Consider the following 26,798-nt stretch of genomic DNA (forward strand, 5'->3'; position numbering starts at 1 on the left):
TGTATCTTGGGGCCAGACCCAACCTGGCAGGAGGGAGCCGCATGCCCCCACTCCGCACCCCAGTCCTGCACCGCCGCCATGGGCCGCGCCGGTGTTGGAATGGTCCATTTTATTGAAAATAGCATTTGAGAGGGAAAAGAGAGGTGAGGGACGAGGGAGATGATTGCATATAAAAATAAATCACGGTGGTGGCGTCCCCTGGGGACCGCAGGCTCCATCCTCACAGCCATAAAACCCTGGGGCCACCAGGGGCAAAAAGCCAGGCAGAAGAAGAGGGCCGATGGCCGACGCCAGCAGGGCAGAGATCTCTGAGCTGTTCCTGCAGCCCTGGGGGCTCAGTGGGGCTCAGCAGGAGCTGGTCTGCAGGTTGGCCTCGTTGAGCAGCGAAGCGATGGAGGATGGCCCATAGGCACTGTCCAGGTCCTCGTCGGAGCTGAGCGCGTCGTCCTGCAGTAAGGAGTCGGTGGCCGCATGGGCGGCTCTGCGCCTGGGGAGGGAAGAGAGGGCTGAGCATGGAGTGTGGGGCATGGAGGGATGGAGCTGTTGGGCACGGCATGGTGGGGATGTGGGGCATGGCGAGGGTACGGGGCTCATCCATGGGGCAATGGAGCACAGCAAGGCCGTGGGGCCACCCCTCTTCCTACCAGGCCTCCTTCTCCAGTGCCTTGATGCGGCCCTGCAGCTGCTCATTGAGTTCATGCTGCTCCTCCAGCTCCCGCTGTGCTTTCTTGCGGGCAGCTTCCAGCCTCTCGATCTCCTCCTCAGCCTCATCCACCTGCCGCTTCAGCGCCTTCACACGCAGGCTCAGCTGTGGGGATGCGGCCATTGATCGCCACCAACCCATGGCTGTGGGACCAGCAATACACAATGGCCCCAACCCACGGCCACAGGTGGCCATGTGCCCACCACCCACCTGGTCCTTCTGGTCGTTGACGTGCTGCCGCTCGTCATCAATCTGGATGGTCAGCTCCTTCACTTTGCGCTCCAGCTTGCGGTTGGAGGACTGGAGGACGCTCTTTTCCCTGCCGGGAGGTGTGAGGGAAGGACCTGATGGCACGGTCGGCCCATGATGGCGGTAGGGACAATGGGGCCATTACCTCTCCTCGGCCTGCAGCCGGTCCTGCAGCTCCTCCAGGCGCGCTTCCAGCTGAGAGACGGAGCTGCCCACCTTCTGCATGCCCTCAGAGCTGGCCAGGCGGCTCTTCAGCTCCTTGTTCTGGAGAGAAGGGGACACAGAGGCCACCAGGTCAATCCAAGCCTTGTCCACCAGGTCAGCCAAACTCCAGCCTCAGCCACCAAGTCAACACCAGCCTCTGGGGAGGATGGCAGGGCTGCTGGTGGAGATCCCAGCCCAGAAACCTCTCCCAAGGAGTGGCTACAATGAGGATGGTTATACAGTGGCAATTATCATCCATGCAGAGGGACGTGGGCATGGGGAGGTGCCCAGGGTGCAGCGTAATGGCACAGCGTGGAGCTCAGCGCCCATCATCGCTGTGTTCCCATTACTTGGGTCATGGAAGGATGAGGGATGTGGTCCCCAACGCCCACCTGGCGCTCCAGTGAGACCTTGTCACACTCCAGGTCCTGGCGGCTCGAGCGTTCCTGCAGCAGCTCAGCACGCAGCTGGTCAATCTGGGGATGGGGACATTGGCCACAGCCGCGGTCAAAGCAGTGCCAGCCCCAATCCCTTCCCAATGGTCACACATCCCAACGAGCGGCTGACAGCTCCCTCCCCAATTAGCTGCCCTCTTTCTATTCCTAACAAGCAGCTGCCACACCTCCCACCCCTGGGTGTGCAGGCTGCAATTCTCCACTGGAGGGTTTAACTGGTTGGACTGGGAGCGGGGACCTTTGGGCACTGTGGTGCAGCCCTGCTTGAGGCCAATATGGATTTTGTGCACCAATGGATCAAACCCAACACCCCAGGGCTCAGCCAGAGCCAACCATACCGCTTTGGGTGCTATTTTGAAGTTGTGGGAATGGGATTTTATGTAGGGTTGCCTAAATGATAAGTCAACACAGCTCCAGAAATCACACGGTGACTCTTGTCAGAGCCACACTCCAGTTTCACTGCCACCTACACACTGCATTGCTCAATTTGGACAAATTGAGGACACGTGGAGCAAACCTCTGCTGGGATGTGCCCCATTTGGGGATGAGAAATGGGAAACCTACCCAAATCACTCCCCGCTTCCCAGCCCCACAGGGTGCTCCTGGGGCCCGGATCAGCCCTACAAACAATGGGGCCATCCACTGGCCAAACCAATGCCGTGGTGTTGGGAGGTTTGGCCACAGCCTTGGTCACTGCCATCACTTAGCAAGCTCTGCTGGGATATGCTCCTTTTGGGGATGAAAAATGGGATAACCCACCCCAAAGCCCAGCCCCACGGGGCCGGAATGCTCCTGTCCACCCCTATAGAGCTGTAAGCAATGGGGCTGCGGCTCCCACAACCCATCAGCAACACCAGCGCCGCCCGTGCCACAGCTCCTGCGTCACCTCTGGCTTTGAAGCTAATGAGCAGTTGGGTTAATTGGGAGCTGACAGCCCCAACTTCCTGCACAAACACCAACCTCCCTCCATAATTTTGCTCATTGTTTTTGCATCATGCTCATGGGATTTCCGCTGGTTGCCCTACCTGGTCACGGCTGCGGTTGATGCGCTCGGTCAGCAGCTCAGTCGTGCTTCGCTCCTCCTCCAGCTCCTCCTCCAGTCGTTTGGACTTCTCCTGCAGGCAGACAGAGGGTCTGTGCCAGCCCCACAGCATCAGGACGGTACCGGGGTGATGGGAGAAGGACTCTCCACCATCATTTGTGGGGTTTCATTGCATAGGGCCGGAAAAATGGGTGCACTCTCACGGCACCGCCACCCCGTGAGGCTGCAGGATGGCTGAGCACGCTCTGCCCCTCACTGTCAGTGCTCAGCACTGCAGGGAGTGGGTGGAGACGTGGGTTTGGGTGCCTTTTTGGATGCTTTTTGGGGCACCACAGACCCGTTGGTTTTGGGGTGCCAAAAGTCGGCTTTTGTGTGCCAGGGGCTGGTTTTTCAGGTGCCCCAACCTTCATTTTGGACGCTTTGATCCTAGATTTTGACCCAGTTTTTGAGTGCAATGACACCACAGATTCTGGGCACCAACAACCCTGGATTTTTTTGGGTGTATCATCCCCAGCTTTTGTGTGTATCAACCCCAGCTTTCGGGTGCCAGGGACCCGTTCTTTGGGTGCCAATGACCCCATTGGTTTTCGGGCACCCTGACCCCATTTTCAGGCAATCAGACCCTGAATTTTGGGTGCCCTGACCCAGCATTTGGGAAACTATGGTTTTTGGTTGCCCCAACCCCAGGATTTTGCATTCAATGACCCACTCTTCGGGCACCACAGCGCCTGGATTTTTGGTTACCCGTGTCCCCAGATTTCAGGTGCCACAGCCTCGCTCTTTGTGTGCCAACAGCCCATTTCTCAGGTGCCCCAACCCACCTCCAGTGCCTTGAGCTGCCGTGAGCGATCATCCTGGGAGCGCCTCTTGGCATCCGCCTCCTCCTCGAGGCCACGCAGGCGCTGCAGCATCACGTCCCGCTCCAGCAGCGCGCCATCACGCTCCGCCTGGCTGTCCTGCAGTGCCTGCTTCAGCCTGGAGACCTGGGGACAGCGATGAGACACGGTGTGCGGACAGCAGCCTCACGGCCACCTGGGCCGTAGCTAGGCTGTGGTCAGCAGTCTCTGCCATACCTCGTCCTGCAGCCGTCCCAGGTTGAACTGCATCTTCTCCACCTCGGCACTGCGGTCCTTGGCTTGTTTTTGGGAATCGGTGATCTCCTTGCGGGATTTCTCCTTGCATTCCTCCAGCTGAGCCTTGAGAGCAGCCAGTGAACGGTTGGACTCCTCTGTCATCTGCTCAAGCTGTGGGAGAGCAGTGGGACCAGAGCTGGGAAGGGGTGCAAGGGGTTTGGAAGACATTGCTTGTCCGTGGCACTGGCAGGAGCCCATGGCATGGGAGCTGGAAGGCACTGGGATGCTGTAGGTGCCCCAGAGCAAAGGACAACGTGACCCCTGATGCAGATCCATGAGGGCAGCATGGATTTAGGGAGTGTGAGCACAAACAGGGACATCCCAACGTAACAGGGAAGGATCAGAACAATGAGATAAGCACATCCAAAGAGTGGGGCAGAGCCCTGCAGTCCTGCACCCCTGCCCTACCAGGCCAAAGCACCTCAGAGACCAGCAAGACATGGGATACCCCACCTGGAGGGGATCCATAAGGACCACCTCCCTCTAAGCCCTCCCCATGGGATGGGGCTGTAGGTTGTGGGAAGGAGGAGATCTGTGAAGACCACAGCCCTCCACCCACACCCCACAGAGGAGCGATGGGGCAGTGAGGTGCAGGCGCTCCCCACCTCTCTGTTCAGTTTCTCAGTGCTGCGGTCCAGCAGCCGCTTCTGCTCCTCCAGCTCGCTCTTGGCACGCTTCAGCTGCTCCTTCTGCCTCTGCTCATCCTGGAGGGACGCGCTCAGCTCCTGCTGCTCCTGCGTCAGCCGCGCCATTCCCCGCTGTGCCTCATCCAGACGCGTCTCCAGAAACCTCTGCGCCCGCAGCAGCTCCTGCTCACGGTCCGTGGCTTCACCCAATGACTCCTCTGCGAGTCTGCGCTCTGCCTGGGAGGGAGGGAGGGAGGATGGCTCCAGGGGACGGCACTCTCCTCTACGATTCCCACTGTCCCCAGTGTTCCTCCGGTGTCATCTGCTTCCCCTGTGACCTCATGTCCCCAAATGTCCTGCAGCGTTGCCCAAATAACCCTCAGTGCCTCTACACCTCCCACTGTCTCCCTGTCCCCCAGTATGTACAAATGTCCCCCTGGTACCACCTGCATCCCCCTATGGCCTCATGCCCCTAGGTGTCTCCCTGTGTCCTTAAGATCCCCGATATTCCCCACATCTCCCCATGTCCCCAGTGTCCTACTCGTGGCACCTGCATTGCTTCATGTCCCCAAACATCCCCAGATGTCCTGAAGCCCCCCAACATCCCCCGTGTCTCCCAGTGTCCCTTTGGTGCCACCTTCTTCTCCCAAGTCCCCACATTTCCAATATGAGCTCATCTCACCCCATGTCCTTCAGCCTGGACCCACAGCTGCAATTACCTCCAATTTGGTGACCTTCTCACGGAGCCGTGCCTGGGAACCCTCCCAGTTTTCCCCCATGCGCTCGTAGTCCTTCAGCTGCACCTCCATGCCCTGCACCTTCCTCCGCAGCTCCTTGTGCTGCTCCTGCAGCTCCTGCAGTGCTGCCTCCGCCGTCTTCCTCTCACCCTCCAGGGAAACCTTTGCCTGCAATGCAGACATAACAGGATGGACCACCTGGCCTCATGGCCACCAGCCCAGCCCAGGAAATGCGGTGTGAAATTGGGATCCCATTGCAGCGGTGTGGTGAGATTGCCCCTTGGCTTGTGGCTGGGCAGCACTGAGCCCTTCCCCATCCCATCCCAATCTCAATCAGTCCCCATCCTCTTCACTCCAATGCCATCGCCATCCCCATCCATACCCCATCCCCATCCCATCCCTCACCCTGACAGCCTCATCCCTCTCCTCCCGCAGCCGCTCCATGTCACGGAGGCACTGCTCCATGGCTCCGCTGTGGCTCTGGGCCTCATCCTGCACAGCGCTGCGCAGCACCTGCAGCTCCTCTTCCCGCTGCCGCACCACCTCCTCCTGCTGCTCCTTCTCCTCCATCAGTTCCTGATGTGCCTTCTGTGCCCGGCGCAGCTCCTGGGGACGGGATCGGCTCAGGGACCCCGACAGGGCACACACACATTACCCAGATCCCCCCTTTGCTACACACCATGCGCAGCGCTTCCATCTCTCCGGGGTCAGCTGCGTTGCTCCTTGCCCTCTCCACCTCCTCCCGTGCGGCCGCAAAGCGCTCCCGCAGCTCCCGCAGCTCCTCCTCAAACTCCTCCCGCTCCATCTTCACCTGCAGCAGTCTGAGAATGGGAATATGGGATGGAGGGGGCTGGTAACCTCCCCCGGCCCTGAGCACACCCTGATTTGCCGGGACGCACTCCTGCTTGGCAGCGCGCAGCTCATCCTTGTTCCGCTGGAACATCTCCCTCCAATGCCCCGTCTCCTCGGCGCTCTCCTCCAGTTCACGCTGAAGGTTCCGCACCACGGCACCGATTTTCTGCTTCTCCGACTCCAGGTCAGCTCGGTTCTGGGGAACAAAAAGGGGGAGGGCTGAGAGTGGGCATCCTTGGGGGATGCTGAGACCCTGCCCAGGGGTGCACTGCCCAGGGATGCTCCAAGGGTACTCTGGGGATGCTCAGACTCTGCCTGGGGATGTTCCGCCAGGGGTTCTCCAGGGATACTCTTAAGGATGTTCAGGCTCTGCCCAGGGATTCTCTGCCCTGGGGATGCTCAGACTGTGCCCAGGAATGCTCTGGGGATGCTGAGGATCTGCCCGGTTTAACACCACAAAGAGCAGCTCCCCAGGAAGCAACCCAAGGATGTGGTGGGCCCCACAGCACCAGGCAGCACTGATAAGCTCCAGGCTTCCCCAGGGGTGGAGCACAGAGAGGTGGGGGCAGGACACAGAACCCCGTCATGGTGTGCAAATGGGAGATGTGAGGACACAGGTCCCAGACACAAAGCCCTCACCTGCGAGATGTCCTCCACGCTGCGCCGGAGCTGCTCCATGTCACTGTGACACTGCAGCCGCACGCGCTCCAGCTCACGGTCATGGTTGGCCACCTCCTCCTTCAGAGCCCCTTTCAGTGCCGTCAGCTCCCGTTCCCGCAGCCTCAGATGCTCCTCCAGTCGCTGCCGGGAGCTCAGGGCCTCCTCCAGCTCCTCCTGGGCCTCCTCCAGCTCCTGGAACACAGAAGTGGCTGTGGTTGGTGGCACAGTGAAGGATGGTTGTGGAGCAGTGCATGCGGCCATACCTTGCACAGAGCACTGGTGTCCGTTGCTGTCCCCATCTCTGCGCGCATCGCTTTCAGCTGCTCCTCTGCCCTCATCTGTGCCGCCTTCGCCTCTCCGAGCCTGCAGGGACAGCAGCCCTGAGATCCCACAGCACACAGCAGAGCCCTCAGACCCCACTGATGGAGAGGGAAATCCAGTCCACATTCACAGCTCAAGGGTCGGTGAGCTCCATGCCACCCGGTGGGGACAGCGTGGGGACAGAGCGCTGCAGGAACACGGCCCCATGCAGCCCTTACTCCTTGCTGCTCCTCTGCAGCTCCTGCATTCTCTTCTCCAGCGCTGCCCGCAGCCGTGCGCTCTCCTCCTGCGCCTCCTCCAGCGCCCGCGTGGTGCTGCGCTCCTTGGTCAGCTCCAGCTTCTGGCGGAGCTGCATTGGGGGAACAGCAGTGACAATGGCAGCCATACCCACGGGGTACCCACCTCCACCCAGCAGCCTCACCTTGCTCTCCTCATCCAACCTCTCCTGCAGCTCCTCCACCCTCTGGGCCAACGTGCGGTGCTGGGGCTGGGAGCACGCCGTCCCCTTGGTGGGCACCTGGGGACACCCAGGGCTCAGTGTCACCCCCAGCACCCCAAAGCCATAACCCTGTCCTTAACTCACTCACCGCCACCTCCTGCAGCTTCTCCAGCACCAGCGCAGCCTTCCTCTTCAGCATCGCACCGCTGTCCCTGCTCCTGGGAACATCATGGCAGAGAGAGCACGTTGGGTATGGGATGGATGGAGCAGGACGGGCACAGGAAGGATGGGGCATCCCAAGTGCTTCACTGCTGTCATCCCCCAAATCCTTGGTACTCAACCACATGGCACCAACTGCTGTGTTCCCAACCCACCGACACCCAACCATGCTGCATCACTATTCGCAACCACCCCACAATGTGGCACAGATCTGGGGACGCTCACCCCTCCTTCAGGATCCCGTAGATGAGTTCTTTGGGGTCCTCACTGCTGCCCGGCTGGGCCACCTCCTGCTGGTCCCGCAGCAGATCCGGCGTCGACTTCAGCTACCAGCAGGACGAAGATCTCAACACCGGGCACCAATCCCTCAACCGGAGTTCCACTCCCACCCCATGGGATCACCGAGCGGCGACACCTCCAACCCAACACCTCCGGTACCTGCAGCTCTGTCTGGGCTTTGCTCTGCGGCCGCTCCTCGGTGCCACGATTCACCGCCGCACTTCTGCCCCCCCCGGTGGGCAACGGGGACGGTGCGCTCACGGCGCGGCCATCGGGAACGGTGCTGCGGGCATCCAGGCTTTGTGAACGTTTCCTCTCCTCCGGAGCCACGCGGGATCGCCGCGCCGCACGGCCGCGCTGCTGCACTTTGCCATCAAATTTACTGATGAGGGAATTCACCGAGGAGAGCGGTTCGGTGTCGATGTCACCGCCTGCGTGCCGCGATCCCGGGCTCTCCGAGTCTGAGGATGGTGTGACCCCAAACCCGGAGCCTTTGCGGTGTGTGGGGTGGGCAATATTCAGCGTGCTGCTACTCCTGGAGCCGGTAGCCATGAGCTCGTCGGTGGCGGCCAGCAGGTTGCCATGGGACTGCGTCCGGCGCAGCTCAGCCCCCATCTTGCTGTGGGGTTTGTGCCGGGTGGGCACCGGGGCGGCGACGTGCTCTTCATCGCTGTAGGAAGGCTGTGGGCGCACATAGGGGTTCTCAGGGAGGTCCGGCTCAGGGGGTGGGTCTGGGGGCCGTGGGCTGGTGGTCCCTGCAGGGTAGGAGCCGTCGCTCTTGATCTGCACCCCGAAGGAATCTCCGCCCTTATCGCCGCTGTTGAGGACGACGAAGGGCTGCCCCGCGATGCCCTGCACACGCACGGCCACCCCGTAGGAGCCCGGCTTGGCGCGCGCCTTTGGGGCCTTCTTGGGCTCCTGGAGGTCATTGATGAAGCGGATCTGGACACCATAGTCCACCGGGCTCTGCTTCTCTGCCGTGCGCTCCATGCTGGATGCAGTGCTGCTGTTCTGGGGAGAGGGCAGAGTCACAGCGGGACCCACATTCTGTGCCCCACAGGGCTGGGGGCATATGGCCCCATATGGCTGACACAGCCCCATAGGACACATACAGTCCCTTAGCAGGAAGGTAGCTTCATAGGGACAGGCATGGCCCCATAGGGGGTACACAGAGACACAGTGGGGACACTGCTCCACAGAGCTGATGTGGCCCCATATGGCAGATGTAGACCCATGGGGTTGATGCTGCCCTTAAGATAGGCATGGCTATACAGTGTGGATGTGATCCCACAGTGGGTTTGCAACCCCATAGTGCTGGGGACCCGGTGGCACTGCTCCCATGCACAGCACAGCTCCCGGTCTGCGCTGAAATCCCTTTCTCTGGATCGAGCCGATGCTGAAACACTCACAGAAAGCACCAAGCAGACCCTCAGCCCCACACAGCACCCTCAGCCCCACACAGCACCCTCAGCCCCACACAGCACCGACCCCACAGGGCCGGACCGACCCCACATCCCAGCTCAGCGCTGACACCCGGCACTCACCGACGTCCTCCGCTCGCCCTCCGCCTGCACCGAACCGCGGCCACCGCAGCGCCGGGAGCTCCAGCGGGGCTGATGCAGAATGACAGCAGAGCCCCGGGCAGCCCCGGCCCCACAGCGCTGCGCTCCTCCACCCGCTGCCTCCGGTGCCGGCAGCTCCGTTTGCTGCCCAAAATAACCGCACTGTGAGCGGCACCGCCAGCACCACGCGCTCAGCACACGGCCATGGGATGGTGGCACAGAGCCGGGGTCACCACGTCCCGCACGTAGGGACAAAGGGAGAACGGCACCAAAATCTCACGTTATCAGCTTTCAGTCACCCCAATGCGGCCCCCACATCCGTCCCCGTGCCCACTCCAAAGCCTCAGCTCTGGGCACACTGCAGAGGACAAATGGCCACGGGGACCCCGTGGTGCTGGTGCTGAGGGTTTGCCGAGCCCAACACATGGCAGAGGGTCGGTGCCAAGCTTGGCTGCAGCAGGGAACCAGCCCCGAGCAGATGGTGGAGGTGGCAGCACCTGGCACCCAGCAGGGCGGCCATGGGGATGTGGGCTGCTGCCATGAGCTCGTTGTCCCCACACGGCATCACGGTTACGAGGTCGGCACCAAATGTCCTCATGGTCATCCTGTGGTCACCTTATGGTGACCCCATTGCCACCCCACAGTCATGGTGTCCCCATGAACACTGTCATGTACAGTCACCCCATGGCACCATTTCCTTGTGGCCACCCCATGGGTACCCCACAGTCATCATGTCCCCATGGCCACTCCATTGCCACCCTATGGGTGCAGCAGTGAGGACGGATTCTTTTCCTCCATGGGCACGCAGTGGGTCCAGCCCCACAGCTCGAGCCAGGAGCAGGTGAGCACTAATCCCTGGGAATGCCCCATCCTGGCTGGGCTCCAGCGCTCAGATAAAGGGGAACAGACCGCATTCCAACACAGGAACACAGCGCTGATCCCACAGCAGCACGCAGCCCCCAGGAGGGGAGCGCAGTGCAAATGAGGGTGATGAAAAGGGGGACCCCATTTGTTGTCCTGAAGGACACGTCGCCCACAGAGCACGGTGGCACCCGGCTCTGCCCGTGGGTCCCCGTAGCCATGCGTGGAAGGCGGCCAACTCTGCTCATGCAGATACGGAGCACAAAGAGCCCTTTGTGGGCACCACAACCCACAAAGCTGTTGTGCAACGGGCCGGGCAGCGCCGGGAGGGGAAGGCCATCAGCACCGCACGTCCCAGCCCCAGGCATGGGAACGGGGACAGCGGGATCCGAGCACAAAAATATCTCCTTTTTTTCTGCCCGTTTTTTTCTGAGCTTCGGGCTCTTTGCACCAAAGGATCTGCTCTACCTGCAGAGCTGATTGATTGCTCAACAGGGACAAAGTCTGTACAGCTCCATGCCCTGCCTGCAACCCCAACAAACAGCGGGGCTGTGCAAGGATCGCCGAAACCCGAAACCGGGAGCGCGTCACGGGGCAGCGTCCGCCCCACGCCCCGGGGACGTCACTCAGGTTAATCATCAACAAGGCAATGATAGCCCCGTCCCACTCCCTGCAGGCAGCCCTGAAAACCCAGCGGCTGCTGAAAGCCATCCTCAGATGGATGGTGGGCACTGGGTCACAAGCCGGTGGTCCACGGCAAACACCAACAGCCAACGCTATTGGCCAACCTCAAGAGTCTACATGCAGCCAACCCCAATTGGCCAATCTCAGTGGTCAACTCAATGGTCCACAAAAGCCTGACAACCCCGACAGCCAACCCTCGTGGCCAACCACAACAGTCCATGAGTGCAGCCAACCCAACGGCCAACCCCAGTTGATGTCTGTGGGATTGGGACCAGAACACACGCTCTCTATCTACTGTCTGTGGGATCCAAGCTAGAAAAGGAGTATGGGATTGTATCTGTATGGGATTGCTGCTTACAGGATCAGGGCTGGAAGATGTGCTGTCTGTAGGAGCATTATCTATGGTATCTAAGCTGGAAATCACATTGTCTATGGCAATGTTATCTGGGGGATCCTTATCTGTGGGATCCAAACTGGAAGCGGTGCTCTCTATAGGATTGTTATCTATGGGATCAGGGCTAGAAGCAGTGCTTTCAATGGGATCACTGTCTAAGGGATCAGGATCCTTATCTATGGGATCCAAGCTGCAAGCCCCGCTATCTACGGAATCGTTATCTATGGGATCCTTATCAATGGGATCCAAGCTGGGAGCCACACTCCAAACCAGCTCGACTGGTCAGGGTGGTGGGGAGCAAACCCAGCCCAGAGCAATCCGCATGCTCCAAACAAAGAGTTGGAACAGCAGGCACAGAGCACAGGGACGGGTTATCCAGGGGACAGCTGACCCGGGCAGCCCTACCCATCACGGCAGGGATGGAGGTGGTGTCATTTAGGGTTCCATTGGCACCAAGAGCCCAGCAGCATTGGGGACACTGGGGCGGATTGGGGCTGGCAGCGTCACATCCCACCATGCACACACTTGGCTTTTCTCTCCTACTGAAGCCGAGCGAAGTAGGGCAGCATTAAAGATGCAGGAGGTGCCACGTTACGGCCGCCTGCAGCTGGGAAGGGTCGGCTCCAGTGATGCCTTGAGGTCCTGGAGCAACATCTCCCTGCTGTGGGATGGGGCTCAGCCTTGGGCAGCTCCAAAATGATTATCTGGGTCTTAATAAGGTCTGGAGGGAACGGACTCACAATCCCAGAGGTGCTCGGGGTGGGAGGAGCAGGGCTGGGACACGGCTCTTATCAGCAGAGATAAGGACGGAGCCACAAAGGCCGTGTGGAATTTACGAGCAGAGCAGCCCTGAAAGGGACAGGAATGGGATCTGTGGGGCTCCGGAGCCCTACAGAGCAGTGCCTATGGGAACACATAGCTGTAGGGCTCTGTGGGAGGGGGGCAGCATGGGCGCCCAGAGGGTCTATAAGGAAATGCAGACCCCCTATGGAAGGGGCAGAGCACCTATAGGGGCAGGGAGGGGCTACAGGGGACAGAGGATCAATGAGGGATCCTACAGATGGAGAAGGAAGACCCAAAGCAGGGAAGAGCCCTTACTGGGGGGTATTTTAGGGGATGTGCTATGGGTCACATCCACAACAAGGACTTTTGGGGAGTTCTGTATGGCAGGGCACCTCCCAACAGAGCCAGACCCTATGGGATCTGTAAGGGCACCCTAAGGGGGCTATATGGGACTATAGGGTCAAGCAACCCCTATGCAGAGTCAGCCCCAGTGGGACCTGCTACAAGGGCTCCAGCCCCATAAGCTCTGCCGTGGGGAAGGGCACAGCCCAGGAAGGGCAGCCCTGCAGCCCAGCCCTATAGACAGTGCCACAGGGCACAGCACGCCCAGGAAGGACAACACCAGCAGGCACAGCCCTATGGGCTCCGCCATAGGGCAGGACAACTTCCAAGGGCAGCAGCCCCTATGGACCCAGCCCTATATACTCTGCCATGGAGCAGGACGGGACCCACAGACCCCATCCCCTATAAGCCCTGCCCCATTGGGTTGTGCCGTGGGGCAGGACATGCTGCATGGACCCCAGCAACACTGGACTCAGTCCGTATATGCTCCATCATAGGGCAGGACACGTTCCAAGGACACCAGCCCCAATGACTCCGGCCCCTATGGGTTCTGCCATGGGCCAGAAGAGGCTGTACAGACCCGACCCCTATAGCCTCAAACCCTATAGGCTCCAATACGGGGCAGAACACACTCTAAGGTCAGCAGCCCCAACAGCCTCAGACCTTACATGCTCTACCATAGGGCAGGCCGAGACCCGCAGACCATGATCCCTGATCCCCGGCCCCTCTGAGCCCCACCGTGGGGTCGGGACCCCCCATTGTCCCCCCCTGAGCCCCGCACTCACCGCTCCGCACCGCCCCGCACACCTCCGCCGCCGCCCCAACCTGTTACCTCCGCCAGGCCCCGCCCCCTGCGCTCCCATTGGACCGCTGCGCTCACGGCCCCGCCTTAAGGTGGAGCCGAGCCGCACAAACCACGCCCACCGCCACGCCCCCTCCAGCTATCCCGATCCTACCTGACTTCCGCCACTCCCAACATGGCGCCGTTCACGCTCAGCAACCCGCGCCCCCCTCAAGATGGCGCCACCCCTCCCCTCGCACTACGGTGGCCGGCGGAGGTCGCACTTCCCGGCGCGCGTGCGCAACGAGGCCTCACTGTGACTAAGATGGAGGTCGGAGCAGCGAGCGCGCCGCCGCCGTTCTGGGCCGGGGGTCCAGCACCGGGAGCAGCGTACAGCCCCGGGGGGGTCGGCATCGGGAGCGGGCTGCGGCCCTACAGCGCTACCCTGTGAGCCGGGGGGGAGAATGGAGGGTATATGGGGGGGGGGAGGAGGGCACGGAGATGGATGTGCGGAGTCACGGGTGGCAGCGGGGCTGTGGGGAACAATGGGATGGGGGGCGGGGGGGGCACACGTGGGTGAGGGGCAACGGGGGGGGAGGGGGAAGCGGCCCTGGGGCTGGAGGGGGGCTGGGGGCTCCGAGGAGTTGGGGGGGGGGGGGAAGCAGTCCTGGGGCTGGAGGGTGGATGGGGGGCTCAAAAGAGTTGGAGGGGGAGAGGGGGGGGGGCTGGGGGGGCTCTGAGATGTTGGGGGGGGGGGGAAGCGGCCCTGGGGCTGGAGGATGGATGGGGGGCTGGGGGGGCTCAGAGGAATTGGGGGGGTGGGCTGGAGGGGAGGCTTGGGGGGCTCTGAGGAGTTGCAGGGGGGGAAGCGGCCCTGGGGCTGGAGGGTGGATGGGGGGCTGGGGGGGGCTCAGAGGATTTGGGGGAGGGGGCTGAGGGGGCTCCGAGATGTTGGGGGGGAAGGAAGCGGCCCTGGGGCTGGAGGATGGATGGGGGACTGGGGGGGCTCTGAGGGTTTGGGGGGGTGGGCTGGAGAGGGGGCTGGGGGGGCTCTGAGATGTTGGGGGGGGGTAAGCAGCCCTGGGGCTGGAGGATGGATGGGGGCTTGGGGGGGCTCAGAGGTTTTAGGGGGTTGGCTGGGGGGCTCCAAGGAGTTGGGGGGGTGGGCTGGAGAGGGGGCTGGGGGAACTCTGAGATGTTGGGGGGGGAGGGGAAGCAGCCCTGGGGCTGGAGGGTGGATGGGGGCTGGGGGGGCTCAGAGGATTTGGGGGGGTTGTCTGGGGTCTGGCACTGACGTGTGTGTCCCCAGGAGCCCCATGGTGACGGGCACGTCGGTGCTGGGCGTCAAGTTTGAGGGCGGCGTGGTGATCGCGGCGGACATGATGGGCTCCTACGGGTCCCTGGCGCGCTTCCGCAGCATCTCCCGGCTGTTGAAGGTGAACGACAGCACCGTGCTGGGCGCCTCCGGTGACTACGCCGACTTCCAGTACCTGACTCAGATCATCAACCAGATGGTGTAAGTCCTCCTGGGTCCAAGAGCCACACAGCCAATGCAGCGGCATATCCAGGTTGGAGGGAGTCTCTGGGATCCTCCAGCTCCTTTATTTACTGGTGGCTTTTGGCTGCTTCTCTTGGTGTAAAGTTCATTTCCAGGCAGCCCACGAGGAGATGGCATGAGGTTTTCAAGAGGAGGGTGGATGTGGTTTAGTGGTTATAGATGGTTGGCCTTGGTGAGCTTAGAGATCTCCTCCAACCCCACTGATTTTGTGAGCGGTGATGGGTTGGGGGTTGCGTTTGATGATCTTCGGGGTCTTTTCCAAAGTTAATGAATCTACGGTCTTATTCTGTGATCCCTTGTCCTGCTCAGGTGGGCTGGGTGCTGGTCTGGTGGCTCCCACCTCCTCTGAGTTGAATGATGTTTCTCTCTGCTTTAGAATTGATGAGGAACTGCTGGGAGATGGCCACAGTTACAGCCCCAAAGCCATTCATTCCTGGCTGACCAGAGTCATGTACAACAGGAGGTCCAAGATCAACCCACTGTGGAACACTGTTGTCATCGGAGGGTTCTACAACGGTGAGAGGTGAGAACAAGGGAACGTGGGACATTGAGGGTGACCCCATCAGCCCAATTCTGTTGGATGGGAACGTCCTTTAGGGTTTCTCCAAACAGAGAAGGATGGGGGGGTCCCCTGGCTAGGAGCTGTGCTCTGGGTGCCCTCCCCTCGTGCAGCAGTGATGCTCACAGCTCTGTCCTTCAGCTTCCTTGGTTACGTGGACATGCTCGGAGTGGCCTATGAAGCCCCAACACTCGCTACGGGGTACGGCGCGTACTTGGCACAGGTTAGTGCTCACAAATGGGAATGTGGAGCACACTGAGGCAATAAGCTTGGTGCGGGGTGACTGACCGTTGAGCTGTTGGGTGTTGATGACTTTTCCAGCCGTTGATGAGGGAAGTCTTGGAGAAGAAGCCCAGCCTGACCAAGGAGGAAGCCCGTGACTTGATTGAGCGCTGCATGAAGATTTTATACTACAGAGATGCTCGGTCCTTCAACAGAGTGAGTGCTGCACGTTGGCTGCAGAGCTTTGTGCTTCATCTCCCATCCCCTCCATGGTGACACTTAGAGCTGAAATCCTGTAGCTTTGGGAACATTCCTACCACAGTGAGCCAACTCCACTTATCCACCCAGGAAAAAGACAGATATTACTGAATGCGGTGCCACGTTAAAGCAGATGAATCATAGAATCATCAAATGTCCCAAATTGGATGGATTTATAACACTGAGTTGGACTCAGTGATCGTTATTGACAGTGAATGACGAGAACCTTCATAGGGCCTGTTGTAAATTCTTATTATTGGCAGTTAATGATGAAAACTTTCATAGGGCCCACCATAAATCCAAGTCTGGAGGCCGGGCTTTACTGAAAATTTCCACTATTTCTTCTCTTCAGTATGAAGTCGCTGTTGTAACAGAGAAGGGAGTGGAGGTGGAGGGACCGCTGACCCTGGAGGCCAACTGGGACATCGCACACCTGGTCAGGTAATGGGCAGGTGACACACAGTCCAAGCTCTGTGTGCTGTCAGTCTGGCAAAAACCAAGGGCACAAAGCAGTGTAGGTGTGGGTGGGTGATTGGTGCCATACGCTCCAGTAGAGGTCCCACTGAGTCCCTGCTAGAGCCAAATCCTCTCTTGGCCGGGAAGTGGCTCTGGGCAGCAGAGAGCTTCTCACTGATGGACCTCCTGAGATTTTGCTCCTTTCCTTCAGTACAAAACTCCATGCAGGTTGTGGTGTTGCCACACATGGTCCACATCTCCACTGTGTCACATCCTGACCCTATAAACGCTCTTCTTGCAGTGGCTTCGAGTGATCTGTGCAGAACTGCCTTGTTGTGTCCGTGCTTCTGGGTGATGTACATCCGAAAACTCCTTTTGAAGTTCCCATTTCTTTTGGCAATGAAATAAACCCATTAAGATGATCCCCCGTGTTTGTGCTTTGTCCAGAATGGAAGGTTCTGACTCCTCAAAACACGGCCGTGCTGCAGGAAGGTGGCTGACAGCCCAGTCCTTTATTCCTGGCGAAGGGGAGCAAAAATGTCCTTTTGTTTGTTTGCGGAACGGTTTCTGGTAGACGCTGTGCTCCACCAAAGACAATTACAGTCCTCCTCCCCTTGGCAGTGCCTTTATCGTACCGCCTTGGATCAAAGTGCTCCCTCAGCACCTCCAGTTAACACTGTGAGCTCATTTCTGCCAAAGGTGACAAAGCTTTTTCCCTTTCTGTGTCGTCGTGAAGGTTTCTGTACGGCCAGGTGGCGCTGATGGCAGCTGAAGGACTCACCTGTAGGACCTGAGCTGGTTCTGGTCCTGGCTGATGCCTGTTCACTTCCCACGTGCTGAACCTTAAGTGAAATACACACAATTGCTTCACTATTTGCTCTAATGAAAGAATGGGAGCATGAGTTACCACGGCAGTGGGGTGTTCCAATACCCCACTTAGTGCAGCTCGTGCCATATTTCTCTTGAACTGGGAATTTCTCAGCCCTGCAATCATTTATGAACATTAAGAGCGTTGTTTCTACCACTGAGTATAAACGGCTCCAATGGCAGAATTCTGCCTCAAGCATGACCGCCATGTACACACTTCAATTGCTGTCCCACCTCTGAGCAAGGCTGTGTCCCTAAGGGCAGAGGAATCTGCCCAGAGCTGAGCTCTGTGCTCTGCTCCTGTGTCTCCTATGAGGCACTGTGATATCCCAACAGCCGGACAGCTCTGCATAATAAAAACGCGTGTTTATAAATCCATTTCCCTGGTTTTATTAAATGTTCCACGTATGTACATTTTAAAGATGAACCATTTACAGGTCTGCACATGCTGCCTCCTGCTTTCCTTAGGTCATAGGGCAGGTTCACAAAACCTCTATGGAAACAGAAAGGTGCAGGTGCTTCTGAATTCTGTATGTCAAAATGCTTCCGCTTATACCGTAATACATACAATTAAAAAACCCTCAAACATGCAAATTGTAGAAAAATTTAAGCTGGCAGTGAAAAATAAAAACAAACGTCTTCTTTTTGTGCATGTCACAGTTTTGTTTTGTTAAATCAGATCTCTAATTCTAAGGAACGTAGTGTCTGATGCCACTGCTTAAAGCACGGTTATCAACTACTCGTCGTTAATCAACGCTTAATGGTCCATACATTTAACTCCCATCTACAGGGGAAGATCAAGGCAGCCTCGACTTTCCCTCTTCCATCTGCACCCTCTCTCGGGGACTCTTTGGAGCGCGGCGGTGCCGGTGGGCTCCCATGGAGGACCCGACCCAACCGCATGGCAGCAGCGGGGGCTCCAAGAACCATCGCTGGCACTGAGCAGGCAAAATGCTTTCGCTTGTGTTTGGATCCCACGTCCCAGCTCACAAGCCGAACAATTACTCTTTAAAATAAAATAAGATTAAAAAAGAGAAGAAATAAAAAAAAACAACAAACCAAACTCAACTCGTAAGGGCCAATTGTAGAAGGTTCACACTTGAAAGCAATCATTCATACCTAAAGTCAGCACAGAAACCTAAAGCTCTGGGTCAAGTGTTGGGGAAAAAAAAAAAAGAACCAACCTGTGTTAAGACATCCAAAAGGTTTATATACTGGTTCGTTAGCTACATCTGTTCTCCTTTCTTTAGAAATGGTCACATTGACAATGTATAATTCAAAACATTTCTGCACAATAAAAACAGAAAACTATGATACAGTGAGGTAAAGAAAACGCAAAAATATTCACCCACAATATATTTTCAGAAAATACCAACACAGTGATTTTTCTTTAAAAAAGCACAAAACTTATAAATGAACAGCATAAATGGCTATTTATCTGAGTGATCGCCTACAAATTTCCTAAACCCACAAATCCACAGGGAAGTGTAATGGTCTCATCCAACATTTATTGAAAAAACAACCCTTTCCAGATCCCCCAACTCGCAGATCAGTGCTCAGATTTCCATCAGATCCAAATCGGCGTCTTCGAAGCCGTAAAACGATTCAGTCTCGCTCTCCCCCTCGAAGAGCTGATGGAGGATCTCGGGGTCGTCACACTCCTCATTCTGGGGCTGCTCCTCGCCTTCCACCGCCTCCTGCAGCTGCTGCTCCTCACCCAGCTTCAGCTGCTCTTCCAGTGCTGAGATCAGCTCCTCCTGCATGTCGGCGTTGCGTGTGGCTGAGTTGGCCGTGCCGTCCGGCCCTGGCAGCACGCTGGCCACCAGGAAGGACTGCTGCACGAGTTCAGGAGAGTCACTGATGACCTCCAGCACCTCTGCCAGCCAACACAAAACCAACTGGAGAAGGATGCCCGAATCGCACGTGGAGTCCGCCATCTCCTTGGCTTGCTCTTTCCACTTTTTATGCAAGAAATTTTTCACAGTCCTTTTTATACAAACATCCAGAGGTTGGATTTTGGAGCTGCAGCCAGCGGGTACGACAGCCGGGAGAGTGCTGGAAGCACTCAGCAAGGACAGTACCTCCTCCGAGAGGTGTGTTCGGTGGCAATCCAGCACCAGCATGCCCTTGCTGTTCTGGCACTCGGTGTGCTTCTGCCACACTCGCGACGCCCACAGCTCCATGACCTCGTCGTCACTGTAGCCATTCTCCTTCGCTTCCAGTATGATGGACTCAGGCACGTTGGCGGGCTGCTGGACGTGACCTCTGTAGAAGACCAACGTGGGGAGAACGCTCCCATCAGCAAGGATGGTGAGGACCACGTCGCACCAGGGCTCGCCAGTCCCCACCGTCTGCAGAGCGTTCTCCTTCTTGTCGTCGCTGCTCAGCACCTCCACGTCAAGGAAGAGGGAGATCTCGTCGATGGCTGCGATCATGGAGAGGGGCAGGTCCTGCGTGTGGATCTGCCTCTGCACAAACTCGATGAAGCAGCCAGCGTTGTCCTCCACCTCTTTGGGGAGCGGGTGGGCCACCGCTCTCCGCGTGTGCATGCTGAGGTTGTGCCGCAGCATGAACCTCACGGCCCATTCGTAGGAGATCTTGAAGCCGCCCTCCAGGGAGCGGCCAAGCTTGGTGGCCTTCTGGAAGAGCGTCTCCTCATTGACGGGCAGCTGCTGCTCCCTCTGGGTGAGCACCCACTCCGCCAGCTTCTCCTCGGCCTCCAAGCTCAGGTATTTGCCCTCCGACAGCGACGCCAAGTTCTCCTCTTGGAAAGCCTGGAACCTCCGGAGCCAACGCTTGATGCGCCGCTGCGGGTTCCGGAAGTGCTCGGCCGCCTGCTCAGTGCTGCAGCACAATGCAAACAGAACCACCCGCAGCTTCTTCACCGACAGCTGCTCCTTTTTGCTTGCAGGTTCTGTCTCCTTCATTGGCTGCTCGTCTTCCTGAGCATCGATATTTAAGCATTCTTCCTCCTGGCAAAGCAGGGGCCGGGTGTGGGCGGCCAGTGCCACTTCAGGCTCCAGGTCGTCCTTTGCGGGTAACACAGACTTAGTTTTCACAGTAGCAGCTTTACTGGGGGAATAGGCAGGGCACGTGTTCTTCATGCTTCTGTCCTGGGGCTGGATGTGCCTTGAAGGGAGAGAACACAGCGCCTTCTTAAAATCAAGGAAATAAAACCACAGGGGGCAAAACAAGCAACCAACCTCCAGACTGCAACAGATGATAGGAGAGTTCACAAAGAGTTTACCTGGAATGTGATATCCAAGTAGGCCCTGTGAGAAAAAGACAGACAGTTGTGGCTTTGCAAACAAGCAACAAGTCAGTGCAAACACACTGTGCTTTTGCAGAAATAAGGCTCAGGCATCTCTATCTGCTGCAAGAACCAGATGTTCATTCGACCCCCTCCCTTCCCTGAGAGGTCTTGCACCCACATCAAAACCAATGAGAACTTCCCAGTAGTGCAGAGCAGCATCAGAACCCCACCAAAACCAAAACCCATCAGAAATAACACCAGGAGTTTGGTTTGGAAAGCTCAACTTCAGCCAGATTGCTGCAGGCAATGACCTTCAGTTTTTAAATTGCATTTATGGCAACAAATGGCTGGAACAGCAACTCCAGGCCCCATTCAAAGCCCAACATCAGCAGCTGCTCCAGGCCTCTCCGTCACAGAGGTACAATGATGTCTCAGAGGAACAGAGCAACTCCCTGAAGCCCTCTGTATTGTTCTTTCCTGGGAATATCTCCCAAGATCTAAACTGCAAAGCTGAGCTCAAGCTGACAGCCTCACTGGAGGCTTAGCTCTCATCTCCATAACAATTGTGACACATTCAGCAACTGCAGAAGGTCCCCAAGCTGCATTTTATTGAAGCTCAGCAGTCAGTGAGTGCTTGGCCACACCGGTGTTTGAGCTGGGCTCCAGGAACTCACGGGTTATGTCTTTCATTCATTATTTCAACTTTTCCACTCCTTTTCCAAACTCCTACCTCGGAAAACAATGTTGCTGAACTCGTGTGATGGGTTGAAGACCAAATGCTTGGCCATCACATCACCCTCTGATGATGCAAAGAGGCAGGAGGAGCAGCAGAGCTTCACGCCACTGTACAACAAGAAGAAAGTGAACTTTGTATCAGCATTAGCTATTAGAAGAGATGCATGCCCACACCAGGGATAAAACATCACTCTCAGCGCTGCAGTGCCCCCTCCTTAAGGTACTGTCCTCCCTCTGGAAGGCAGTGGTGGTTGCCTTCATTTGACCTATGTTGCTGTGTTGCAAATACTAAGCAGTGCTTCTCAAGAAGCAGACGTGAAAGTAAAGAACACAACAGATCAGGAAATGAATGCACACCAGATCCCCGGGTGATTAAAGTGAGATGACAAGTATTCCCTTACCAGGCAGTGTAGTTCTTGAACAAAGCCAAGTATTTGGGACTCTTCCTGGGAACGTGGTTGCTGTATGACAAAGGGGTTAAAGAAACATCAGAATTATTCCAGGTATCTGAAGGGCTGTAAAACCGTGTGAAACCTGGCATGTTTACAAAGACCGACCCACCCCTGGTTTCAATCATCCTATTTTGTCTTTTATTTAAAGATAAACAAGTCTAACAAAGGTCCTGCACATAAATGGTTTATAAAACCATGGCATAACCTTCTTTTCATTTGCTTTTAAATTGTATTTTTAATGCGAATATGAGACTTCAGCAAGAAATCCTAGAAGCCTGGAAGAGTGAGCTTGCAGTACACAGGCTGTTAGCCATAGTACTGTGTGGGGAATGAATACTTCAGCTCTTGCACTCATTCTCCATCTTATCCCAAAGCCATCGCTGACAGAGAACGCACATCTTACAGAACAGGCAATGGACTGGAATTTCGTGGAACCCCCTTTGTGGGACACCACAACATTCAGGCAGGAAGGGATTTCTGTGCCATCACACTTACTTGATCATGTGGTTGGCGTAGGCTCGGGAGCAGCACGTGCTGTAGCGGCACAGCGAGCAGTGGACGTAGGTGGGGAAGTGGTTTGGGAAGTCGGGGATCTCAAAGCTGCACTCCAGGCAGGTCTGCCTACCCAGGACGCTCCTGAGAAGAGAGGTACGTGGCCATCAGTGGGGAAAGGCATCTGCAGCAACACCCACCACCAACAGGACACACATTTAAGGACACACATCCAGCTTCCTGAAGTTAAACCGGTCTCATCCTGCACCAAAGCATTTCAGGGTGCCTCAATGCCAGGCTCAATGCCTCCCACATCGTAACGGAGTGGTTAATAAATAAACATCAATTCATACAAAATGGCATGCCACAGGGTGGGCAGAAAGCCCTTACGGTGATGGAATCTCATTGTTTCTGTCAAATTGTCCACCTAATTAATCACCACAGAACGGCTTAGGTTGGAGGAGCCCTCCAAGATGGTCTGGTTCCAACACCCCTGCCATGTGGAACCCCCCCTGCCATGGGGAATTCTGCATTTCAGTTTTATCTGAAGAGCTTTCAGAACACGTTTTAACGTTGTTTTGTGGGAAGCTAGATTCTCCTGGCATAACATTTCCTTGGCAACCAGTGAGACACAGACTACCCATCGCTGCAGCATAACAAGAATGCCTGCACTGCCTTGAAAATCTTTATAACTTGAAATTGAGCAACAAGTCTGACATTTTTTTGACGGCTCTCTTCTGGACGCTCCTCTGGACGGGTGGGTACATGAAGATGGGCTGAGGGTCAGCAGAGGAGAGCGGTGCAGTGTCCTGCCCAGCACCCTGCCCCATGTCGTTGGAAGAGATGGGCACCGTCCGGGGCTGTCCTCGGGATGCTCTGATTGTCACCTGCACAGAATAGAGCACTCTTACAACACAAGGGCAGAAGTGAGCTATCCTGGTTCAGTGACTCTCCTAAGAGTAGTCTGGGGCTCTAAAGGAATAAACAAGGGCTCTACAACACGACTTGTTCCACCCAAAGCAGGACACAAGGCCTGAGCCTCTGTCTGAACCAAACAAAAGGCATCCAGTAAATAAGTTGAGGCACCTTCAACTGTAGATGCCTTGGCTGGGCCAGCAAGTGTGATGTATTGGATGCAGACAAGGCAAACATCTCTTCTGCCCACATCCATAAAGATACTATGGATATTTCCCAGGGAACCACAATTGGCTCTGGGGTTTCTTACCTTAGTTCCAGGCTTCAATCCTTCCAACTGTTTGGGCTTTCGGAACGTTTTGTGATGCTGCAGCTTGTGTTCAATTTTATCCTTGGCAAACAGGAACTGGAGTCTGCATTTGTTGCAGTGATAAACACTCTTCTTCTAAAGCAAATGCAAATGAAACACATTCCATGTCAGAGAAACAGGACCCAAAGCACAGCAGGTTGTTTTAGTTTTTTAAAAAAGAGAAGTAACACTATTCCCTCCTATAACCAGAGCCAGTCCCACTTTTTTAGAACCTGAAAGTGCTACTGGCACAGCATCCCCTTCCCACTGACCCCATCTCACTATTTTTGCTTATTTTTTAATTAAGAAAGCTGTACGTGACTTGGGGGGAAACATTCCTTCCAAGCTTGCTTTGCCTTTGCCTCTTCCAGAAACCAATAAAGGGCTTTGGGGCAAATAAACGCAGGCACTTGGTAAGCAGGCCACACTTCTGTGTTCTGCAAGCATGCTCCAGCTACACCCACATCAAAAATGTTGTCAATACTGCCAGCATGTATGGAAACAGAACACTCAGCTACCAGGTTGATTTGCATTTGCATGCGTGCAGCATTATTTATTTATTACCTGAATTAAAAAAAAAGTTAAACCCCCCAAAGAACACAGAGCTGCTGATTAACCACCACACAAAGTGCGCACACAGCCCAGCAAAAACGTTTTTCTTTCTTCTCTGTAGCAACAATCTGCGCTGCTCCTAAAGGAGCATTGCCTCTTCTCTGCAGCACAACCCCTATGAAACATCCAGAATGACAGCGTGCAAATTGCATTTGTTATGGAGTGAATACAGCTTCCACCAAAACCCCTCTCTCAAACAGGTTTGCTCTCTTTTCTCCTTTCTTCTCCTCTTCTCTCCTCCTTTACTTAAACCCCCAACCCAGCACCTCCTCACACGCTCATTATGAAATCTCTGCAGACAGACAATAAGGGCAGACACAGTACCTGGTGCCTCATGAAGTGCTGCTGGAAAGCATTGCCATTCTTGAAGACCTTCAGGCAGTAGGGGCAGAGCAGGTGCCGCGTGTCCTCGTGGATCATTCGGAAGTGGCTGTCCACCTCTGAGTACAGCGACGAGCGGTACTGGCAAACCTACAGGGGAGGACAGAAACAGAGGTGAAATAACATCAGAATCCAGCTCACCTCCACCACTGCAGTATGGAGATCCCAATGGCTCTGTGCAGATCTCTCCAAAGACAGTCAGTGGGGTTTTGGAACCAAGTCCCAAAGAACTTGATGGCTGATCGCATCAGTGAGGCACTGAATTGGGCAGAGCAGTCAGAGCAGCTTGGGGAAACAGACTGAAACCTCGCATGAAAGAAAGGAGTCAATTTCAAACTCCAGATCCATGAGAAGGAGATAGTCAACACAACACAGGTGGAGTATATTAAAAAGCATTTTTCCAGGGCCCTTCTTTTTGGAGGGACAGCGTTGGGCCTCTGGGTGGAGATGTTACGTTCAGAATCCAGCACAAACCTCATGTAAACAGAGGGACAAGAAAAGGTGTCACACAACCTCATCTCCACCAGAGTAACACCTTCTCTTTATGGCACAGTGGCTTTTAGTACCTGGCAAACGTAGGGCATCTCCCCTGGCTTGTGTGTGTCCTTCATGTGCTGCAGGAACATTGGTTCATTCTCAAATGCCCATTCACAAATCTTGCATTTTGCTGCAAAAGAAAAGAAAAAGTAGGTAAGAGCTGTAGAACAACAAGGTAAAAAACAGCACCAGGTTACAATAAGTTCCTCTGAATAACAGTTCCTTCAAAAAAAAAAAAACATTACTACTCTTCTTTTTATTATGGTGCTCATCTTAACAGGTTGGCTATCAACCTAGGACAAAAACCCTCTCAAACCCAGAACTGCAGCAGCAAAACCAGCTTACTTGTTGACTCGTAAGGACTGTGGACGTTCTCTAAGTGGCACTGGAGCTGAAACGGAGTGGAGAACTGCCTGTAGCAGTGCTGGCAGATGGTGTGCACGTCCACCTCTCCGTTCTGCTGGTCCAGTTCCACGTGGTGCTTCATGTGGTTCATAAACCTTATGGAGATGAACAGAAAAAGGTATGAGCAGAAATCCACACATTTTGCAGGCCTGGCCATTCTATCATTACTTTTAAGTTTAAGTTTTTAAGCCATTCTATCATTACTTTTAAGGGCCCAATAGACTGAATGACAAAACCAAAGTAACTTTGACCCAAAAGAGTATTGAGGTGGTTCCTTCTCGCTCTTCTCAACACCAGCACACACAATCCCTTATCCAGCAACCCCCTGTTCTGTAACTGCAGAAGGTACAGAGGAGACGTAGCACAGCGCTTTGGAGCACTTCTGACCCCAACCACTATTCTTCTCTTCCACTCTTCTCCAGCTTTCTTATCCATTCTATCTTTCCCTGACCCAATGTATGATGGCAGATGAACCGCCTCACTTTCCTGCTTCAGCTCTAAGCATACCCACACAAAGGGACACCTGGGAGGTTGCTACTCCCACCTCATTTTCACTCCTGCAGATCTGAGGCACCCAGAACACCGCAGCCCTTTTGTGGCATGTTGCATCCCTTACCGTATGTTGTTCTTTAGCCTCTTGGTGCAGTGCGGACACCGGAAGGAAGTTGGAACCTTGGGGAAGTTCAGCAGCTGGCTCACTTTGCCACCATCTCTGCCGTAGTAGAAGTCATCCACCAACATGATGAGCTTGCTTTGGGACGAGTCAACCACGCCTTCACTTGGCTCTGGGGCTTTAGCAGGTGGGGACAGTGCAGGGATAGGAGTAGAAGAGGGAGGGGAAGCAACAGCTGTGGTTTTTTCTGGAGATGGAGGCTTTGCAGATTGGATATTCGGGTCAGAATCGAGAGATTTTCTTTTCTTGAGGAATTCAACCATTTCAGGGCAGCAGTACTAAAAGACAAAAAAAAGCTACACAGTCAGAAGTGTCCAGGAAGAACTACTGATGTTATCGAGGGCAAACAGGCAAAGACTAAGCAGGACTAAAAGGAGGCAGGTACACTCCAGGAAACTCAGAAGGAAAAAAATTAATGCAGAGTCAATGTTCAGATCTCTGCTTACTGTCAGTAGGACTGAAAAACAATCCTGGCACCACAGCAGGACACCCAGCTGAGGTCCTGACATCCCAAGGGGTGCTGCGGAGGCCTACAAAGGTTCTCCTTTGCCATTTTCTTCCCTTTCACACAACCCCTGATCCAGGGAGAACTGTTCACCCCAGGGTGGTTACTTACACACATATGTCCTCTTAAAGCTTCGGTGACTCGGAACTGAGCATCACACCGTGGGCAGACCTTCCTGCCACCATCTTGCAAATCAAAGGTAGGAATTGGAGATGAACTGACTGTAACAGGAGGGAGAAAAAC

The 26,798-nt window shown here is 55.8% G+C and overlaps 3 protein-coding genes across 10 annotated transcripts in view; 1 reads left to right on the top strand and 2 right to left on the bottom strand.

Annotated features, from left to right (window-relative positions):
• Window positions 1-88: 88 nt before the first annotated feature.
• Window positions 89-13,516, bottom strand: CGN (cingulin). 3 transcript variants are annotated; one of them, XM_072358588.1, is made up of 21 exons: window positions 13,331-13,516; window positions 8,079-8,930; window positions 7,866-7,966; window positions 7,570-7,639; window positions 7,404-7,499; window positions 7,201-7,331; window positions 6,925-7,024; window positions 6,641-6,853; window positions 6,049-6,197; window positions 5,829-5,970; window positions 5,555-5,755; window positions 5,132-5,317; window positions 4,392-4,649; window positions 3,727-3,897; window positions 3,475-3,636; window positions 2,637-2,726; window positions 1,549-1,632; window positions 1,098-1,216; window positions 914-1,022; window positions 645-808; window positions 89-487 (listed from the first exon to the last, which is right to left on the bottom strand). In XM_072358588.1, exons 1-21 carry the CDS (start codon window positions 13,406-13,408, stop codon window positions 346-348), a joined length of 3,618 nt encoding a protein of 1,205 aa, XP_072214689.1. In that variant the 5' UTR covers window positions 13,409-13,516; the 3' UTR covers window positions 89-345. The 3 variants fall into 3 exon arrangements, with proteins under 3 accessions (XP_072214689.1, XP_072214691.1, XP_072214690.1); XM_072358590.1 differs by having other exon boundaries at window positions 8,079-8,925; window positions 13,331-13,382; XM_072358589.1 differs by lacking the exon at window positions 13,331-13,516 and adding an exon at window positions 9,464-9,544.
• On the top strand, window positions 13,508-16,801 carry PSMB4 (proteasome 20S subunit beta 4). Its single transcript, XM_072358591.1, has 7 exons — window positions 13,508-13,773; window positions 14,636-14,842; window positions 15,261-15,407; window positions 15,585-15,666; window positions 15,765-15,881; window positions 16,276-16,364; window positions 16,681-16,801. Exons 1-7 carry the CDS (start codon window positions 13,523-13,525, stop codon window positions 16,691-16,693), a joined length of 906 nt encoding a protein of 301 aa, XP_072214692.1. The 5' UTR covers window positions 13,508-13,522; the 3' UTR covers window positions 16,694-16,801.
• An 820-nt stretch (window positions 16,802-17,621) lies between these two features.
• POGZ (pogo transposable element derived with ZNF domain) overlaps window positions 17,622-26,798 on the bottom strand; it is a 28,010-nt gene continuing 18,833 nt past the window's right edge. For 5 of the 6 annotated variants that reach the window (XM_072358587.1, XM_072358586.1, XM_072358581.1 and 2 more), the window contains exons 7-18: window positions 26,667-26,776; window positions 25,994-26,328; window positions 25,318-25,472; window positions 25,002-25,102; window positions 24,379-24,525; window positions 23,404-23,538; window positions 22,896-23,065; window positions 22,182-22,322; window positions 21,636-21,695; window positions 21,230-21,342; window positions 20,494-20,518; window positions 17,622-20,375 (exon numbers count right to left, since the gene is read on the bottom strand). In XM_072358587.1, coding sequence (XP_072214688.1) covers window positions 18,803-20,375; window positions 20,494-20,518; window positions 21,230-21,342; window positions 21,636-21,695; window positions 22,182-22,322; window positions 22,896-23,065; window positions 23,404-23,538; window positions 24,379-24,525; window positions 25,002-25,102; window positions 25,318-25,472; window positions 25,994-26,328; window positions 26,667-26,776 — 3,065 coding nt within the window. In that variant the 3' untranslated portion in view covers window positions 17,622-18,802. The remainder of the gene's footprint in view (window positions 20,376-20,493; window positions 20,519-21,229; window positions 21,343-21,635; window positions 21,696-22,181; window positions 22,323-22,895; window positions 23,066-23,403; window positions 23,539-24,378; window positions 24,526-25,001; window positions 25,103-25,317; window positions 25,473-25,993; window positions 26,329-26,666; window positions 26,777-26,798) is intronic. The other variant, XM_072358585.1, reaches the window with a different exon arrangement.

This window comes from Excalfactoria chinensis, chromosome 32, assembly GCF_039878825.1.
Source record: "Excalfactoria chinensis isolate bCotChi1 chromosome 32, bCotChi1.hap2, whole genome shotgun sequence".
NCBI classification, from domain to species: Eukaryota; Metazoa; Chordata; class Aves; order Galliformes; family Phasianidae; genus Excalfactoria; species Excalfactoria chinensis.

Excerpts from the sequence above, each read along its gene's own strand:
- PSMB4 (XM_072358591.1), top strand. The coding sequence starts at position 13,523 with ATGGCGCCGTTCACGCTCAGCAACCCGCGCCCCCCTCAAGATGGCGCC. Across the intron at positions 15,667-15,764 it reads ACGGCGCGTACTTGGCACAG|CCGTTGATGAGGGAAGTCTT; the intron begins GTTAGTGCTCAC and ends TGACTTTTCCAG. Across the intron at positions 15,882-16,275 it reads ATGCTCGGTCCTTCAACAGA|TATGAAGTCGCTGTTGTAAC; the intron begins GTGAGTGCTGCA and ends TCTTCTCTTCAG.
- CGN (XM_072358588.1), bottom strand. The coding sequence starts at position 13,408 with ATGGGAGCGCAGGGGGCGGGGCCTGGCGGAGGTAACAGGTTGGGGCGG. Across the intron at positions 5,971-6,048 it reads CTGCGCGCTGCCAAGCAGGA|ACTGCTGCAGGTGAAGATGG; the intron begins GTGCGTCCCGGC and ends TCCCATTCTCAG. Across the intron at positions 488-644 it reads GCACTGGAGAAGGAGGCCTG|GCGCAGAGCCGCCCATGCGG; the intron begins GTAGGAAGAGGG and ends TTCCCTCCCCAG.